Source organism: Orbicella franksi, chromosome 5, assembly GCF_964199315.1.
Source record: "Orbicella franksi chromosome 5, jaOrbFran1.1, whole genome shotgun sequence".
Lineage (NCBI taxonomy): Eukaryota > Metazoa > Cnidaria > Anthozoa > Scleractinia > Merulinidae > Orbicella > Orbicella franksi.
The window spans coordinates 16,261,294-16,280,035 of NC_138149.1; the positions used below are offsets into that span (position 1 = coordinate 16,261,294).

Sequence of the window (18,742 nt, forward strand, 5' to 3'; positions counted from 1 at the left end):
TGAGTCAGTATGATATAATTATGTATATAATATCTATGCAAAGTTAAATCTATTCATTAAATCTTTATTTAAGTTGTTAATCAATCTCTTACACTAAAAAACTGAAAGCAAGTTTTGAGCAACTTTTGGATTTTGAGGCAACTTTTGAGCAACTTATTAGAGTTTTGGAGCAACTTTTGAGCAACTTTTTGAGAAAATTGGAGCAACTTTTTGAGAAAATTGGAGCAACTTGTGGACAGCCCTAAAGGGGAAACAGCTTTAGAAACGGCTGGCGTTCTCGACCTCGTGACTAAATAGACCAATTTCGATATATTAAAATTCAGCCTAAAACAATAGACCCCAGTACGAGGCTCTGGGGAATAACTACAGAGTTTGTGGGGTTTATTCCCCAGAGCCTCGTGCTGAGGTCTGTTGTGTTAGGCTGAATTTTAATATATCGAAATTGCTCTATTCGCCGGCAGTTCCGCAGCAGTCGTCTTTTGTGCCCGAAGAAGTCAAGTGTGAAATTCACTTGCAATTGTCATTGGTGATCCAATTTTGAGGAAGGAGCGTACAAAGTTGTCTGGTGAATTGCGGGACAAAAAAAAACCGGTCAATCAAGTTTATCGTTAACTTTAATTATAAGCAAAGCATAAGTAATTAAAATACGCGATGGTTTAGTCCAGAGTCCACAGTCTCGTTCCTAGGCTCTTCTTTTCAGTGCCAGGGGAGACTCTGGAAACGAGGCTGTAGAGTCCATTCCAACGTCCAGAGTCCAGTCCAGAGTCTAGTCAAGAATTCAGTCCATAACTCTTAGCAAGTCGATTAAAACCGATGCTGTACAACCTCACAAGAAATATAATTGAGTGTTTCTCACTAGATTGCGAAGAGGATTTGTTGTTAACGTGAAAGGGGCCAATGGCACGACAAGAGGTTGAGGTAAATTACACGACTCTGATTTTATATACGCCGCGACACACGGGTATTATATAAAAAGGAATCAAAAAACGACTGAGTCTTTATGTGGAACTGTGACACTGCAATCAGTAATTCCCTTGTCATATAAAAATCAGCTGTAGGTCAAAACAATCAAGCTACTTTTAACCTGAATTAATGCTAAATGACATCAATAAGTAATCAACAGTTAAGTCATTGATCGTTGCCGATGATCAATGATTAATCGTCCACCAAAAATTATTTGGTCTATCGTCCCTGATTCCTTATGATGTGTATAGGCCAACCCAAAACGAGGAGCCGAACAAAACATTGTTATGTCTCAAGACACCTGTGGCGTAATGGGTAGTGCGCTGGACCTCGCCCGGATCGAGCAGTCTGGAATCGATCGTGGCGAGATTCTCGTGGGCAAGACACTATACTCTCTCGGTTGCTGTTTCTATCCAGTAGTACAAGTGGATAGGCCGTTCTTTTAAGGTTGCCTGACAGAATGCAGGGGAGTAACCTGAGACGGGCTAGCATCCTATCTAAGGGACGTAGCAACACTCCTTGCCGTTTCATGCCACAGAAACCGTAGATAACCTCCGAGAGCTATTTTTTTCTTTTTCATACAGACTATCCATGAGGAAAACAAAACATTACATTGTTCGTTTTTAAACAAAAACATCATATCGATTTGAGGGACGGCAAAATTAAGGAGCAAATGGACGATAACAATAACGCTTGCTTTGTGACATGTATCTTATGCAAGTTGTTTCTATTTCTCTATTCGATTCAGTATGGTTTGGGAAGTCACGAGATTACATTGATTCAGTAATCAATGATCAGTGACCTCAAAGCAGTCAGACTAATCAGCTGATGACTCGTTGACGACTCGTTAATTGCGTTTTTGATAACATTGAAACCATTGATGCAAAATTCCTCAATCAGCTTCACAGACAGTTCAATTCTATGAGGTTCCTCTCGCGTGTGAAGGCAGTAGCGGGCTGATTTTTAAGAGTCTGTTTAACTATACGCCTTAATTATCTTGCACAAAACTAGCCTCGTGACGTTTGCTACCAGTTTCACGACTATATCACTTGACAAGCTTAGTGCAGCTCAGGAATTCACAACATGTATACTGAAGACGTTACATTGTGTCCATCACATGCTAACCTTTAGCTTGGGTAATGACAAGGGAGTTGTTAAATAGAAGGACATTCTATCAAGTAAATTTGTGAAACAGTATTTGAGCTACGGAATAGAGGTTCAAAGACACGTGAGCTGATTGAAGTTAGGTAGTTGCAAAAATAAGGCCTGAGGGAAATTACAGTTTGAGCGGAATTCGAACCCGTGACCTTTGCGAGAACGGTGCAGTGCTCTACCTGCAATTTCACGTGCGAAAAAGCCGGTAAACAAAATAGAGCCGAAAATGCCGGGAAAGCCGGTAAAGCCGGTAAAGATCGGTAGACAGTAGGCAAACTTAACGCGTCAAACGGTAACGGCTGACGCGCTGTCTCATCAATCTGCCCTGTGACGAGCTCGTGAATAGGACATAACACTTGATTTGCCATTTCATTAATCAGGTCTTAAGTTAATTCCCCTTCACGTTAATCTTCTCTGTGCCCTTATGAGTAGAGTATCCTGGGGCAAGAAATTTTTGTTTAATTTTGCGAATCGGCGATTTTTTGTACTTTGCGAGACCTAATTTTTCGAAAGGCTGGTTATCTTGCTGGATGTACTTTTTTGCGATTTTCAGAAAGTCCCGTTTAATTTAAATTACCACATTTTCATTGATTACGTTATAAGGCAAACGACAAAGCCAACAGGTCAAGGTGTAAAACATGGCAATAAGTGTAATCTATCACAATTACATCTCGCACTGGGGTGGCTGATAGTTCCCTTAAGAAGATCCTCTTCTGTAAGCTTTTTAGTAGCTACACCTGTAGCGTATCATAATCTCTTGACCACAGGAAATTCCACCGTTTTATTTCTGAACGAGAGAGACGCTTTGAATTTAAACGTTTTAAATAAATGGAATCAACAAGATTGTACATGTGATGCTTGTATGTACAATTTCGCCAGTGGAGTAAATTTTTACAGAGAAAATTTTTGCGGGTACTTTTTTTTTTTGCGGATCGTGGAAAACACCACAAAAATCGCAAAAATTAGAATCCGAAAAAATCTCGTCCCACGCTGTATGCCCTAAGGTATAGTCATTATATTTGTCTTCAAGTTAATCTACTCTTACTCAGCGAGACAGAGATTCCCTTCTCTTTCTGATGGTGAGAGACGAGAGGGAACCTGCTTGCAACCGCCCGATAAGCCACCGCTCACAACCAGGGACAAATAAATTCAAAATACTGGTTTTTGACAAGTTTTAACTCGTCTATAACATACCCATGACACATAGGATTCAAAACGCTGTCTGTTTACGAGTCAGCATCTGCATTACTCAGCGAATTTAAAACTTCCGTTCCATGAATAACCGGCAGTTTTTGATTTGCTATTTACCCCGTTCCAGGAACTATTGCTGCACATTACGGGAAAGGTATCGTTCTTATTTCTTCCTTTCACTCTATTGAGACAGAGGATGTCATGAGACTAACAAGTTGATGACATAAGGTGTGAAAGAAGTGAGAGGAGACAGGGAAGTCATTAAAAAAGCCCCGGTTGATTGCCTTGAGAGCCAATGTCCCGTACCGTTTAAATAAAGCATTGTAAACCATCAAACCACCAAATTTCAACAAAACCTCCTTCTCCTAAGCACTTAAATTCTTTTTCCTTAGCTGAAGGGTGTTGAGCCTGATGCTCAACCTCGACCCCAGAAGAAGACAAGACCATTTGGCATGTCTTACCTCATCGATGAGAACCCGCCATGGTATGTCTGCTTATTACTAGGTTTCCAGGTGAGGGCAGTGAATGTTGTTCGAGTTTTTCTTTAAAAAGGTAGAGTTACCGTTCTGAACTCGTCTTCAAGAGATTACAGTTGAGTTTGAAGACTTTCCACATCTATTCCAAGGAGGGAATTATTGTGCCTAAAATTACTAAAATCATCAGTGAGCGACAAAAGGGCTGAGACACTTCACTGTAGGATTCTACCTTTGAACGTCTTAGAAACGTTTCCCTCTTCGTACCCAAGCTAACAAATGTTGATATCTCTATTTCGATTAGTGCATAGGCCAAATTATCTGCACAATGCATATATGTTATTGGCCGGCTGGGAGGTCCGTATAGGGAAAAACTGTGACCGAGGTCTTGAAAATGCTGCCCGAGGCCGCAGGCCGAGGGCAGCATTTTCAAGCCCGAGGTCACAGTTTTTCCCTATACGGACCGACCCTAAGCCGGACAATAACATGTTTATCTTTTTTTCTTGCGGTAAATTGGCTTACAAGTGGGTTTGTTTACGCAGCTTTGTCATTGAATTGGCTTACGCGCCGTCTACAGACTCTAGAAACAATTGGTAAAAACTCTAACGAGCGAACGAGCGAGTAACTCAGATACTAGACAAAGAAAGATGTATTAAAGAACAGATTTATACCGAACTACTTTATGTTAGCTGCATTTAGTTCACCATTTAAGTTCTCTTAAAGTATTTTTCCGGTGTGAAATTTCGTGCAAAGTTTAAAGTTCTACTACAAAAACAGTTTCTGTCAATCGTTGCGAATCACTCGAAATCAGACTTTTCTACCGTAAATTGAGTGGCAGATAGCGAGGAAATTCGTGAAGTGTATTCCACAGAAATACTCTCAAATACGGCAACGATCGGAGAGGTAAACTCGACTAAAATTGACTTATTTTTTACTTAAAATTGTATAGAGAGAGACAGAGGATTACGCGCCATTAAAGCGCCGAGCAAACAGCCAAACAAACTCTCACAACTTCAAAAAACTCAATTGAATTTACTTACAGTGACTTTCCTTGCCATTTAAAGGTGAATAGAGATAAACTCGCGTTGATTAATCGCCTATGGAAGTGTAAAAACGGCGAAAGATGACGATTGCCGCTAATTCATTCACGAAAATAGATCAACTTGACGGATTCCGCCCGCTGTGGCGGTCCGGATGAAAAAATTCCGCCCGCTCCAGGAACCAATCAGATTGCAGGATTTGTTGAATTCCGCCCGCTCACGAGCCGAGAAAAAGATAGAGAAAATTATCCATAGATGCATACGAAAAAGAGTAAGGGCTTCGATATTTTTCAGTGGCAGTTTCTAAATGCGTCTCAGTTAATTCTTTTGCCGCCCACAGTTTCAGTTATTGAACAAAAAACTGAAAGAAGAAAACATTGAGTAACAATGTGAAAAGGGAAGCATCCTGGTGTATCCTAACATTGCTTTCTTTTTTTAGCATTACTTGACCATGTTAGGAGGAACATTGGCGATTCCTTACATTCTGAGTGGTCCAATGTGTTTTGCGAACAACACGCTTGCTATCAGTGAAGTACTGAGCACTATATTCTTCGTCTCTGGTCTGGTAACCTTGATGCAGACTACGTTTGGAGTCAGGTATTGAAAAAAGTGCAGCAGTTTTTAGTAGCTCATAAACTAAAAAATAAGCACAGGCAGCATACACCGATACAGTACAATGATCAGGTTATGTAGCGTCTTTTGATGGATTTTTTTCTTACAAAAGGCGCCATTATCAACATCTTACACTGCTTTTGCTTCATTACTATTGAAAATAAGCCTTTAAAAAATATAATCCTTGTCCAAGATCAAGTTGATCAAACTGATTGTTCGTACAATCGTGCTAGTTATAATTTCGACGTCAAACAATTAACCTGCAGTCACCCATGTGCGTGATCATTCATGCTTCAATGCAATTGCGTGATTTCTGATCCAATATGAGCTAAAACGGGTCACTTCATTAAAATATATTTTGCTACGACAATGAGTTCATGATGTGTAAACTTAGCACTAATGAATTTAAGGTTAGTCGACTAGAGAGTCAGACAAATGATCTTTATCCGCTGATGACTTTTGAACTCTGTTCACACTTACCAAATGACCAGATTCTATAACTTTAAATGACTGCAGGCTTCCTATCGTTCAAGGAGGAGATTATGGTTACCTTGCTCCTATATTTGCAATCATGGCTCTTCCACAGTGGAAATGTCCGATACCTCAAGAAGGTTAGTTTCAGTGATCATGATATTACTAAGTGCGCGTGATTAAAATTATCAGAGAACAATATAGCACTTTACTCTCAAGATCTTTCAACCATATGCAACAAAGAATATTTCGGTAGACCACTCCACCTGTCGGAGTAGGGTGAAGAACACATTTTCGCTTTTCAAGAAGTTAGTCAGCGAACTTAAAACATTGTATCTCTACAAAACATTCCAATGACAACACTCTCTCCAAAAAGTAACGTTTTAACCCGCCTTATGGAAGAAGCCGTTACGATCCAGGTACTATAACTTCGCAGTCCGCTACAACTTTGCCAGTCTTAAGGCCACCGCCTTTAATTAATTCCACAGCGTCAAAGAAGTTTTCTGAATTTGAACTATCGGTTTATCAAGGAGTAATAAACAAGCTCAAAAAAGACGAAAGGAATATCAGACTAGGAGGTCTAGTATCGTTGCCTAGTATAGTTTAATAGAGTATCATGACTATTGCTGTGGCGTCTAGAAACAGCATTACATGATTACAGATTCAACACAACGTTTTCTCTACAATAAAGGTTGAAACTAATATTCAGCATTAACTGAGAGACGCTGTCAATAAATCTGTACTTGCCAAGGCAAAGTTTAGTTCATTAACATCGTTATTCATAACATTTCTTTTTTTCTAAAAAAAAGTTTGGTTCGGTCAGAGACGTTAATCCGGGAAAAAATGGAGATAGCCATAGTTAAACAAACTCAATGATACCAAGAGCTGTTTATCAAGACACTTGACAAAACCTGCGAAGCTTTGGCCAAGTCCGGCAAACACTTAATACCCCGCTTTTCACTGTGTACTGTTTGATTTCTTACTCGTGTCTTCCTTTTCAAAGAGAATAGTAATTCAACTGAAAGTTCACTTATCAACAATGACGACATATGGAAAACTCGCATGAGAGAGGTAAGGTTTTTGGTCTTGAAGTTTATTCTTACTTTGCTACAAACAGCTTGTATCGTAATTATAATTCTTTTTTATTTCTTCTTTTTTTAATTTCCACCATCTACACAACGTCAATTAATTTATCAATCAGTCAGTTATGTTTACAGTGCGTTTACTGAAACCGGGGCCACTCAGACAATGAAAACCAATCAGACAGCAAAACAATAGATTCCAACATTTTCAAATCCAGCCAATTATATGTCCTGTTTCCAAATCCAGCCGATCAAATGTCCGATACAAAACAATGAAATCTCAACTTGTTCGTCGTGATGCTTACGCGACTACGGTGTCGCTTATCAATGAATTGCCAAGCTCAAGTCGTTAGTACTTTCGCTTGCTTGCGGGTTTAAGAAGAATTGAATTTTATGTTGCACTTTCTATGTGAACGTTGGTTTGTTTTGTACATGAAAAGAAAAGCTGCGTACGAGTGTCACTCGTAAATATATATTGCCAGTAGAGTGCGTGGTGTGGGGTTTGAATATTGTCGCAGCTGTTTAAAAGAAACCCTTTAATGGTCTCTGTGTAAGGAGGGCTCCTAGCTATGGCGCCGTCTTTTGTTTTTGCCCGAGTGATTTTACACTCTGAGGCTTTGAAAGTACAACGCGGAAAGAAAATTCGTTTGAATTTTCGATGAAGATGATATTTCAATACACTGATAACCCAGAAAGGGAGCTCAAACTCCGAAATGTACAGCTCCTGAGACAGTGAACTCGACAGTTTTTCCGAGACCTGCGGACAACAGGAGCGGAATTTATTTTTTAAAAAGAGTCAAAATCTGTTACATTATTCTACGATTTTAAACGACAGCAGTAAAGATGATGTTTGTGTGGCCGTACGTTCACAGTGGAAAACGGTCAATCTAATGAATCTATCACGGTTGTAAATGTAAAATCTAAAGTAATTAACACAATAGTTTCTAACGCGAAAGTACTAACGGCTTGAGCTTGAGACACCGCAGTCGCGAGCATCACAACGAACAAGTTGAGATTTCATTGTTTTGTACCGGACATTTGATTGGCTGGATTTGAAAATGTTGGAATCTATTGTTTCAGTTCTGCCATCTGATTGGTTTTTATTGTCTAGGTGGCCCCGGTTTCAGTAAAAGCACTGTAACAAATTGAATATGGTTTAGCGTTGTCTGTACTTTTATCGACAACGATATGCGTCATCACAGTGGTCAAAATGTTGAAAGAGTCAGAAATAATTCAAGCCTCATGTTGCGAAGATTACTTTTTAATCCTCGACACTCCTTCCCCACTCTTCCAACTGAAAATCAGGGACGTCGTTGAATGAGAAAAACCCTTTATAAGCAAGCAAACCTTGTTAAGTTATCGCCAGCCTTTTGATTTTCATCGGTTAGCTTTATATTCTTTAGTCTTCTGTTAGTTTCGAGCACTTTGTTTTTTACTCTCTCTTTCTCATGTTATAATTTAGCAATTCAATATTCTAGATTTGTCATAATCATATACCACCAAAAAGCAGTTTTGATAGATGCATCCCTGTATTTTCGAACCCTCTATGTTTTGAACCTCCTGATTTTCCGAAGCCATTTCTGGTCCCCTGGGTGGTTCGAAAATTCTTGATTCTACTATATTTGAAAACTGTTTGGATTCACTTGAAGATCATCAAAAAATTTGTCGAGGCACAATTCAATTTAATACCTTCATTATTTATATAATTAATCGGATCTGTTTATAAATCTTTGTTTCGGGCTATTTACTAGATCCAAGGCGCCATGTTGTTGTCGTCACTGTTTCAAATCGTGATCGGTTTCACTGGCCTCATTGGGTTTCTTCTTCGCTTTATTGGACCGCTGGCCATAGCACCTACAATCACGCTGGTGGGCGTGGCACTCTTTCCAGTGGCAGCGGATAAGGCTGGTTAGTTGACTGTAAGATGTGATTATTGTTTATCTGCTCTAGCCTCTTCAGTGTTTAAATTTTTACTATTTTTACTCAGGAAACAGTCCTAAGAAAATACGCGCGCTGATTGGTTAAAAGTCGTGTTTCTATAACTCGATAGAAACACAGAACTAGCACGAGCTGTTGACGTAATGATGGCGTGAGCAAAGAGAATTTACATTTTGATGATCAAAGTTAACAAGTTGATCTCCTTTTTTTCGTCGCGGTGTTTTCTAAAGAAATAGAAAACATGTTCTACGTGTTTCTATCGAGTTTTATTATAAATCTACTAGCGTTCTATCACGAATGCCTTTCTCCAATTGGCTACGCTACTCACTATCTAATCTGTGATAAATAGTGAGTAGCGTAACAGTGTGCACTAGTTAACAAAGTGACGGCCACTTCTTGGCGTTTTCAAAGTTTCTGTGAAGAGGATTTAGACAAAGTTTTGAACGATTAGTAAGTAGATTTATTCTAAAACAATTAGATTATTCGCTCTCGATTTCTATGCGTGATAGTTGACGAGGGCGCAGCCCGAGTCAACTATCACGCGATAGAAATCTCTAACTCATAATCTAATTGTTTAATAGAAACACTCGTGAAAGTTTAGGAGAACTCGAAAAAGCTGTGGAAACAGAATTTCTCGTTCTCCCAAACTTCCACTCGTATATCTAAACTCGATAGAAACACGGAACATGTTTTCTATTTCTTAATTATCTGTCCTTCTTACAGGTCAACACTGGGGAATTTCGATGACGTAAGTAGCAGCTAGCTCTTGTTTGCTAATTAACCGTTTTATTGTAAAATTAAACGTTTTTCCCCTGTAATATTTCCAACACAAAAATTAGCGAAATTGATAAACGACGTTTCCACATCCGACGATGTCAAAACGTCGTTTAGTGATTTCCCTTTCACATCTTCTCTTCAAATATTAGACATATTTTGGAGAAAATTTGAAATTATTTGTAGGTGGTACTCCTGTTAATCTGTTGACAGGCTGTCAATCTCTGAATGAATTTTAGAAAGAAAAGAAAAGTCTGTAGGCGTTTTTCAGAATCGTGGGGTCTGCCGACTACCGCTCTCTCCTCTCGCCGGGTAATTTGTCTCACCTCAATCATTGTGTAACATCAAAATATAATACCAGGGTATCTTAGTTAAGAACAGATGTCAGCCGATATCTTGAAGGAATTTAAATAGGACCTTGTACACTATTTATTACTTTAATTTTACTTGTGTTTCAGGACCATCGTCTTAATATCTTTGTTTTCACAATACCTAACAAAGATAAAGATCCCAGTGCCCGGATATAGCAAAGAACGGGGAGGTTTTTATACTGGTCACTTTCCAATGTTCAGATTATTTCCGGTTAGTTTATGTAGACAGATGTTTCGCAACTTGATTGCTTTGCATTTTGTTTAGTCACTCTGTTTCAACTTAACACGCTTTACATCGTCTGTTACACAGGTGATTCTAGCGATCGTAGTATCATGGATTATTTGCGCCATCATTACAGCAGCGGGAGGTTTTCCTTCAGATCCCAGTGTTCTTCAATATGCGGCGAGAACTGACGCCAGGGCAGACGTGTTGAAAGAGGCCAAGTGGTTCAGACTTCCGTACCCAGGTTACTCACAGAAATCAGCATCAATTTCTATTTGGTTGCATCATGTTGTTCTTAACCCGCGTTATATGCTGTTAACTTTCCAGGTCAGTGGGGAATGCCTACTGTGAGTGTCGCAGCGGTGTTCGGGATGTTAGCTGGAGTTCTGTCCTCAATTATTGAGTCCGTGGGAGATTACTACGCCTGCGCGAGGTTATCAGGAGCACCTCCTCCACCAAAACACGCCATCAACCGTGGAATTGGAATCGAAGGAATCGGCTGTCTCTTGGCAGGAGCTTTTGGTAGCGGTAGTGGCACAACCTCGTACAGTCAAAACATTGGAGCCATTGGGATCACTAAGGTAAACAATTTATTCACGGCGGGAGAAAGGTTCGGAAATAAGATCCCGCCATCTTCTCCTATCATTACTACCGCTACGCACCATGATGAATGCCCAATGCCCTCGCGCTCTTTGAAAGCCGTACTCGTCCATTTCGTCATAGGCCTCTCTCTCTCCATTTCCTCCTTATCAGGTTTTGACGCTTATGTCCGTTATCTACCTATGTAAAATGGTAACAGACTCTGCACGAACTGGAATATAATTATGTTCCACTTAAGGTCCGGTAATACGGGCAACATTTTTCATGAGCAATTAAGTACTGCGTGAAACTGAAAACTGTCCTACGTAACATGCTGATAGCCGCAGCTCTTCACAAAATACAAGCAAGAAACTTGGGCAAGTCTAATGTTCTCCTTGGAGAAAACAAATTAATTTCGCATTTTTTTCGTGGTTATAATTATTATAAATTGATCATGTCTTCTCTATGATAGAGTTAAAAAATTTAAGCGATCTCCTAAAAAAAATTAATTGAAGATTTTTCATACTTTGTTAGGTTGGTAGCCTTCGTGTTATCCAGTTTGGCGCTCTTGTCCTGATGGCTTTTGGACTTCTTGGCAAAATTGGCGCGTTATTCGTCAGTATTCCAGATCCCATTGTTGGTGGAGTTTTCATGGTCATGTTTGGAATGATTGCCGCTGTTGGGATTTCCAATTTACAGTTCGCTGACATGAATTCCTCTAGAAACTTGTTTATTGTTGGATTTTCCATTGTTTTTGGGTTAGCTCTGCCGCATTACATGGTCACGCATCCTGGTGCCATACAAACAGGTTCGTACCACCAGTGCTTTCACAATGTTGAATTTCAAATAGGTAGCCCTAGGTGTTGCAAACGCTCTGTAGGAGACTTTGGAAAAACTGGGTGCTCCGGGCCTGACGGGCGTCGAATGATAAGGAAGACCCTTACTTAGCACTGAATTCATAACTTAAAATTTATGATAGTTTCATTTCCTGGTAAAATGTGCACGTTTCTGGGTATGTGGAAAAAGAATGGTTTTCAGTTGTGACAAATTTGATATTTCTGAGTGGTTCATTCGTAAGGATTTCACTTAAGTGCCGAGGAGAATTCGCATTTGCTTCGGTTTTCCATTTCTACGTTAAGCGATTACCCTAAAAATCTCCCGCCACTTTGTCATCCAATCAGAAGTACAATCAAAACCAATCGTGACTCGATTGCACACGATTTCCCGCGCTTTCCGCTGTCTGCATGTATTTGCTCTAAGTTCTTATTGCCTCACGGAATTGCCCGTGTCCTTTATGATTCGCTGGAGTAATGTATATTTGGTTCTGGCTGAATTTAAAGTCGTTCTTACACGATGTCTCCAGCGATGTGTGTCTTATGGAAAGTGCATTGATGTCACTGTCGATGTTACCCTGTAGATATTCGACGGTGAAACTCCTTGCAAAGAAAGTATGGAGACCAACTGCTTTTTGAGAAGTGCTGTTGGCTAAAACTATTACAGATATCTTTTTTTTTAATGCTAACCAATGTTAACCATTTAGGTGTGCCAGAGATCGACCAGATCATCACTGTTCTGATGAGTACTAGCATGGCAGTTGGGGGTTTGGTCGGGCTGATTTTGGACAACACCATCCCAGGTACTATTGAGGAACGCGGGCTCAAGGAATGGAGGCAACATCTGTCAGGCCACAGTGATGATCAGTTTCAAACAGCTTCTATTGAAGTCTATGATCTGCCGTTTGGTCTCAATCGCATCAGTAACTACAAGGTGGCCAAGTATTTGCCCTTCTTACCGTACAACGACGAAGATAGCTCGCCAGCAGCTGATGTGGAGCTGAAGAACGTTAATTCTAAACTATAAAGTGACAGTTTGACAATTTAAATGAAGGGGTTTTTTTTTTCTGTCTATAGCTGGGTGGGGTGCCAAGAGCCGACATAGAGCTGAATGGCGTTACTAGCTAATAACCGATAATTGGTAAACAGATTATGAGCACGGAGCACTACCATATAGAGCGATTTTCAATCGAGTGTCGTAGAACCAAGACCGAAGTAATCACTCCAACCAATCAGTTAGGAAACAGACAGTCCAATGAACCAATCAAAACCTGTAGTAAACTGGATATATGTAGCGGACACAAAGTGCGAGAAAACGTGTGAGCGAGTACTGTTGCAATTGGTTTTGGTTTAACTTCTTACTAGATGAAAAAGAGGCGAAGTATCTTTAGGTGATCGTGCAGCGCAGCAATGCAAAACCAATTACTTTTCGACACTAAAGCGAAAAAAGCTCTGTAGAAATAGAAATCAGATCATTAACGCTGCGTTGTATTCCTCTTCTGCTGATCAGTACCTGAAGAGCGTTACTCGTAGTAAGGAAATGGCTACCCCATACCGGGCTCTATTCTTTTACCAGCCTTGACGTTCCGTACGATATTCATAGGTTTATTTCAGTAGATAGAATAACAACAGCGATAATTTTCTGCTCTCGAGGTTATTTCTCAGTTAGCTGAGTATTTAAAGGCATGTAAGCTTTAAGTAAAGGGGAACTTCCGTCGGTTGTACTCGAGGTTTGTATAATAGCATTGTTCCCTCCTAACACCATAATCTCCGCCCAAAATCAAATTACTTCTAAGTTAACATTACTTAAGAGATCTGTTGAATATGGAATTTTTGCACTACATATTACCTGGAAAAATATGATAAACAGTGGATTGTTTTGCAATGTAAGTTTCTGGTTCCTGCTGTTTGCACTAATTTTGAGCTTGCAATTTCTTGGTTCTTAGTTTCTTTAATAATTTAATTCCACCATTGAGTGGTTTTCAATTGAACTTCATAAAACCAAAACCAAATTAATCACTAATCACAATGGACACAGACAATCCAATAACCAATTAAAACCAGACGAGTAAAAACATTCGTGTAGCTGACAGGAAGCGCGGGAAAACGTGTGCGACCGAGCGAATTACGATTGGGTGGTTTTGAGTGGCCAGAAAACTTGTTAGTCGAAGATACTGTGGGAGTGTAAAGGTTAGTGAAGGAATGCAAACAAAAAACGAGAAGTAAAGTAATATTAGGGGTGACCTGAGGGTTAAACTTCTATATTTAGGGAAGTGGTTTAAAGTATGGCATAGCCTTACAAAGAGCTCTTGTTAGGAATTACTTTGTGGGTTAAGCTAAGGGTAGGTATGGAGTGAAATGCCATGATAGCTTTTAGTTGGTCACAGTTACTGGCAGAGTTTTAAGTGACCGGCTCAGGTTAAGAATTATATGTAAAAAAAAATAATGAACGTCTACCTTCAACAAAATTATAGCTTACTTCGAGTAATTAATGTTTCCAATTCGAAATGTTAACGAGAGAGCCAAACGTTATAAGCCTTATGGCTCCTGGTTCCTTGACATCCCTTATATATTATTTTGTGTATTCCATCTAACAATTCTATTGTCACTGTCATTGTTCGATGTTGTGAAAATATACTGAATGAAAATGAAATGAAAGAAACCTCTTGTAAAGACGCGGACAATTCTTCCTCAGCTGAACTAGTTTTGACCATCGATAGCAACAATGAGAACAATGCTAAACAAGATGTTTGATTGGTCCAATAGCTTTGCAGATACCTTGTACAACTGGATTCATGTAAATCGTGGTTCGTCTACAAAGCAACACGGCGAAACGCAACCTCGTTCCCAGGCTCCCTCTCCTCTGCACCCCTTGGTCGTTGGAATAAATACCCTGGTTGCGGCTGCTCACGTGACCACACAGAATCTGGGTGGTAAAGAAATCTGTTGGGCGGGAGGGGTGGCAGAGTGTTTTGATTGTTGCTGTGACAAACTTTGAAAGTTTCAAGACCTGGATCAGTCGCTTACAACTACCCGCTTTATCTAGGTTCCAGTCGAATTTTGCCGATGAAGAATACCACATTATTATTTCTGCCGTCTCCCAAATATAGAAGACTTATGTTACAAAGAAATTCGGCAGCTAAATGGAGCTCAAACCTTTCGACGGTTACCACATGTAAAACGTCACGTAATGAATCGAAGTAAAACCAGTGGATCAGTCTCTTGAATCTTTGAATTCGGAGGTAATTTATGTTCTTCTTTGTGCGGTATTTTGGACGTTAAAAAGTATTTGTGTCACACGGCCGATTAGCCGAGTATTTTAACTTGCATTTGATTTACGGCAATGTAATTTGATTTACAGTTTTGTTGACCAAAGCCCATGCTTATATTTCATTTACATCAGATTTATGTAAGTTTATTTTAGACCGATGTTTAAACACGGTTCCTTGGCATCGTCAAGAATGATATTTTGCAAAATGGTTAGTAAAACATCGTTTTATATAGCGAACAATGTGCCGTGAGGTTAATTCAGGAAACATGAAACAGTAATTAGTAATTCGACCACCTGGAAATGAAATCAGAATGATACTTCAATACTATAAATATACCTGTGTGAAGCTTAGAATAGGACTGGGAATTTCAAAGGTGTATTTGCCCGTGTATGATTTAAAGCGATGACAAGCAATCCCCTTTCTCTCGCTTCAGTTGAGATCGGCAAAAATTATTAGTTGGCTCTACCCCGGTGGAAAAGTTTGTGTCACAGGTGTCCACGTGAACAGCTGCAATAGGGTCTTTCTCCCAACGACCAAGCGAGACAGAGGGGAGAGAGCCTGGGAACGAGTTTGGGTGAAACGATTAAAATTTCGTTTTTTTCTATTCTTACCTCTGAACCGCATCTCTAAAACTTTAAACTCTCATCTTTAAAAATTTAAAGATTTTATTTCTCTCTCGGGAACCGTCCGCGGGAAAAAAAAATCATTTTGAAATGGACGTTTCTGATATTTTTGGGTCGCACCGCTCCTTGAGCTAGACTTGTCGTGACAATAACGTGAAACGTCAAATATCATGGCAAACATTCGCCGGAAATTAGGAACATCAGGAATATTAATTGAGAGCGATAAATTGCTGCCATGTTTGAAAAAAATCATTCAGTCATTTTCAGGGTCAAAAAAGCTACTTTAGATGGGACTAAACTGCTTAACTCTTGCACCCTAATGAGTGTTCTACGGCTTCAATACTAGGAATTTCAAAGGCCTGACTCTATTTTTATCTCATAAAAAACGACTCACAAAGTTTTACTGACGTTTTGTAATTTCAGTGCTGTTTTTGCGCAATTTCCCTCCAACAAAGGCTTTTTACTGCGCGTTTAGTGCAAGGACTTGTACAAAATTTCAGTGGGAAGTAATGATTTTAAGTACTCAATAATATTCTTGCCACCAGTATCCATTTCCTTGAGGAACGCAGAGGCCAATACCGAGCGGGCAAGACTGATCCTCTCCGTTCAGCGAATCACACCGCAGGATTTGGTTCATCATGCCCGGGCTTACGTAAGGTCCGTAGGGTGGGCAAACTGTGAAAACCTTGTGCTGGCTTACGTGTTTATCAACGATCAAACAGTCCGGCCGCGTTTCACGTGCAATGATAAGTGAATTAATTATCGCTTCATGCTTGAAGGAGTAACAAAGAAACTGACATATTAATGTGGAAGGGATTTAAGCCCAACATGCATTGACCTGTGGTTTCAGTGAACAAGATAATTAAAAATGTGTTCCATTGTCAGCAGCGCACGTGGCAGCTTCGTCAGTTAAGGTATGCAAATACACCTAATTTTCGTGTGCTTCATCGTTTTCACTTCCTGGAGACGGCTTTTTCTTTTGTACATAGTTAGCAGCGAAGAACACGTTATTAAATTATTAACAGACATAAACATCGAAACAGACGTATATTGGTCCAATACTCACCAGGCACCTAACATGTAAATTTTGTGGTTTTGTGTTTTCATTCGTTTGAAACAATGAGCACTTTATCCGAAATTTTCAGGAATCTCGTCATAATATTGTCATTCCTTGTCGATTCCTTGCAGAAAACCTCAAACTCGGATAATGAAATGGAAAAAACGTTTCCACCAAACTGGTCCAAAAATATGTCACCAACCGAAAGCGAAGTCAATTTTCCGATGGATTACACTGTCACAGAAACTGCTATTGCCGCCGCTACCTTGCTGATAATAATGATTACATGTTTAGCGGGAAATGCCGTTATTTGCTACGTAGTTCTTCGCAACAGACGAATGTGGACAGAAATGAACATGTTCTTGGTGAATCTTGCCATTGGTGATATTGCTATGGCTTTACTGTCGATGACGACTCCGCTAAAGACAGCCATCACCAGGCAGTGGACATATCCCCCAGCCGGGTACGTCTGTCAACTGAACGCTTTCTGTAGTTCCGTTTTGATCTGCAATACAATATTTACTCACACTGCTATCTCAGTAGACAGGTTTTTCGCCGTGGTAAAACCGATGAAGAAAATTATGACAAGAAAAAAGGCCTTCTCTTCCATTTTGGGTATATGGTTACTTTCAGTTGCCGTTTCTCTTGGGCCTATATTAGGCTGGGGTCGCAACGATTACAACGCTTCAACACTACAGTGCGGTTTTGGATTCCCTGAGAACAGAATCGAAGTGTTGTATATGATATTCCTCGCGGTTATCGCATTTCTCCTACCCATCATCATAATGAGTTACACATATATAAGAATTTATCTAGTCGTGCGCCATCATACAAGAAGAATGTCATCTTCAACATTCGGTAATAATCCTAAAGACTTCGCAAAAAAGCAGCAAAGGATTGTCTTAACGTTTTTCCTCGCCTTGATAGCATTTATTATCTGCTGGATGCCGTTTTTTGTGTTTATCGCGATTGCTGCGTCAATTTCCTCGCGGGATGAATTACCGCATGGCTTAGGATTAGCGGCTTACTGGTGTGGCTTCCTAAACTGCTCCATAAATCCTTACTTGATTGGTCTAAGAAGTGAGCGATTTCACGAAACATTCGCACATGTTTTTTGTTGTCGTTTTTGCTACTGCAAACGGGCTACTGGACGAAGAACTGAGGGAAGATATTCTTCCGACAAAACACTTTGCGCTGAAACAAAGAATCGTACGCTAATACACCAGACCAGTACACCTTCGCAGCAGAGTACTGGTCATGTACAATCATTCCTGAACCCTATAGCTATCATAAACACAAGTCAAGAAACTATCGTCATTCCTTCTCGCGACAAATGGAATGATAACGCGAAGCCAAGAAGATCATGGAGACAAGAAAACATGGTAGGAGTTGTTTACCTGAATTTTATTCACATGGTTGACGGAAAGTTGTGGAGTGAAGCCACAGTTTAAATAAATGGGCCGGTATCAACATGAAGTCCATGTAGCTTTTGCAAGGCATAAAATGTCGTTCAAGTCATGGAAACCTCAAATAATTCGCCAGAGTCGAAACGAGAAAAAAAGTAATTGAGAAGAAACAAAGATGTTAACGAATGAGGCAGACTGAGACATGTAGGTACTGTAACTGACAAACTAACTTGAAACATTTAGGGTATCATTCAAGATATGTCATCCCTGAGAGAGCTTCTTGAATCTTCCCATTGGCGCTTGTCAATTTTGACGATAACTGTCATGTTTGTGAGTTATTAGCGGATTTCTTGTAATTCGCTCCCACGGTCATTGTTTGTTTTGTTTTGTTCTTGGGTGGTTTGTATGCATCATATCGTTCAGTCAACTATCCTAGTTAAACTCTGGTGTTCCTAACATAAGTGCAAAATTCCAGATTGGTCGTTAATAACAGTAGATTTTCATGCAAAATATGAACTGCGGGTGTAATGAAACTGGTCCAAATCGTCACGAATATGATAAAATATTTGCCGTGTTAGCGTGTTGTTTCAGTTGGCTGCCCTTGTGTGTTCCAAATACACACGTATTGTATAGGTTTGTGGCACATAATTATCATAGCGTTTGGTGCATGGCTGCGTTC

The 18,742-nt window shown here is 39.9% G+C and overlaps 2 protein-coding genes across 2 annotated transcripts; both read left to right on the forward strand.

Annotated features, from left to right (window-relative positions):
- Positions 1-774: 774 nt before the first annotated feature.
- Positions 775-13,477, forward strand: LOC145486346 (solute carrier family 23 member 2-like). Its single transcript, XM_081464988.1, has 12 exons — positions 775-918; positions 3,702-3,821; positions 5,262-5,419; positions 5,951-6,045; positions 6,909-6,976; positions 8,739-8,895; positions 9,649-9,673; positions 10,158-10,281; positions 10,381-10,537; positions 10,621-10,874; positions 11,407-11,680; positions 12,413-13,477. Exons 1-12 carry the CDS (start codon positions 898-900, stop codon positions 12,730-12,732), a joined length of 1,773 nt encoding a protein of 590 aa, XP_081321114.1. The 5' UTR covers positions 775-897; the 3' UTR covers positions 12,733-13,477.
- A 1,639-nt stretch (positions 13,478-15,116) lies between these two features.
- Positions 15,117-18,114, forward strand: LOC145486358 (histamine H2 receptor-like). The gene is made up of 2 exons (XM_081464998.1): positions 15,117-16,514; positions 16,789-18,114. The coding sequence occupies exon 2, from the start codon at positions 16,813-16,815 to the stop codon at positions 18,106-18,108; it is 1,296 nt and encodes a 431-aa protein (XP_081321124.1). The 5' UTR covers positions 15,117-16,514; positions 16,789-16,812; the 3' UTR covers positions 18,109-18,114.
- Positions 18,115-18,742: the final 628 nt, after the last annotated feature.

Bases quoted from the DNA above. Each gene is read 5' to 3' on its own strand.
- LOC145486346 (XM_081464988.1), top strand. From the start codon at position 898: ATGGCACGACAAGAGGTTGAG. The intron at 9,674-10,157 runs GTAAGTAGCAGC...CTTGTGTTTCAG, and splicing joins CACTGGGGAATTTCGATGAC to GACCATCGTCTTAATATCTT. The intron at 10,875-11,406 runs GTAAACAATTTA...ATACTTTGTTAG, and splicing joins GAGCCATTGGGATCACTAAG to GTTGGTAGCCTTCGTGTTAT.
- LOC145486358 (XM_081464998.1), top strand. From the start codon at position 16,813: ATGGAAAAAACGTTTCCACCAAACTGGTCCAAAAATATGTCACCAACC.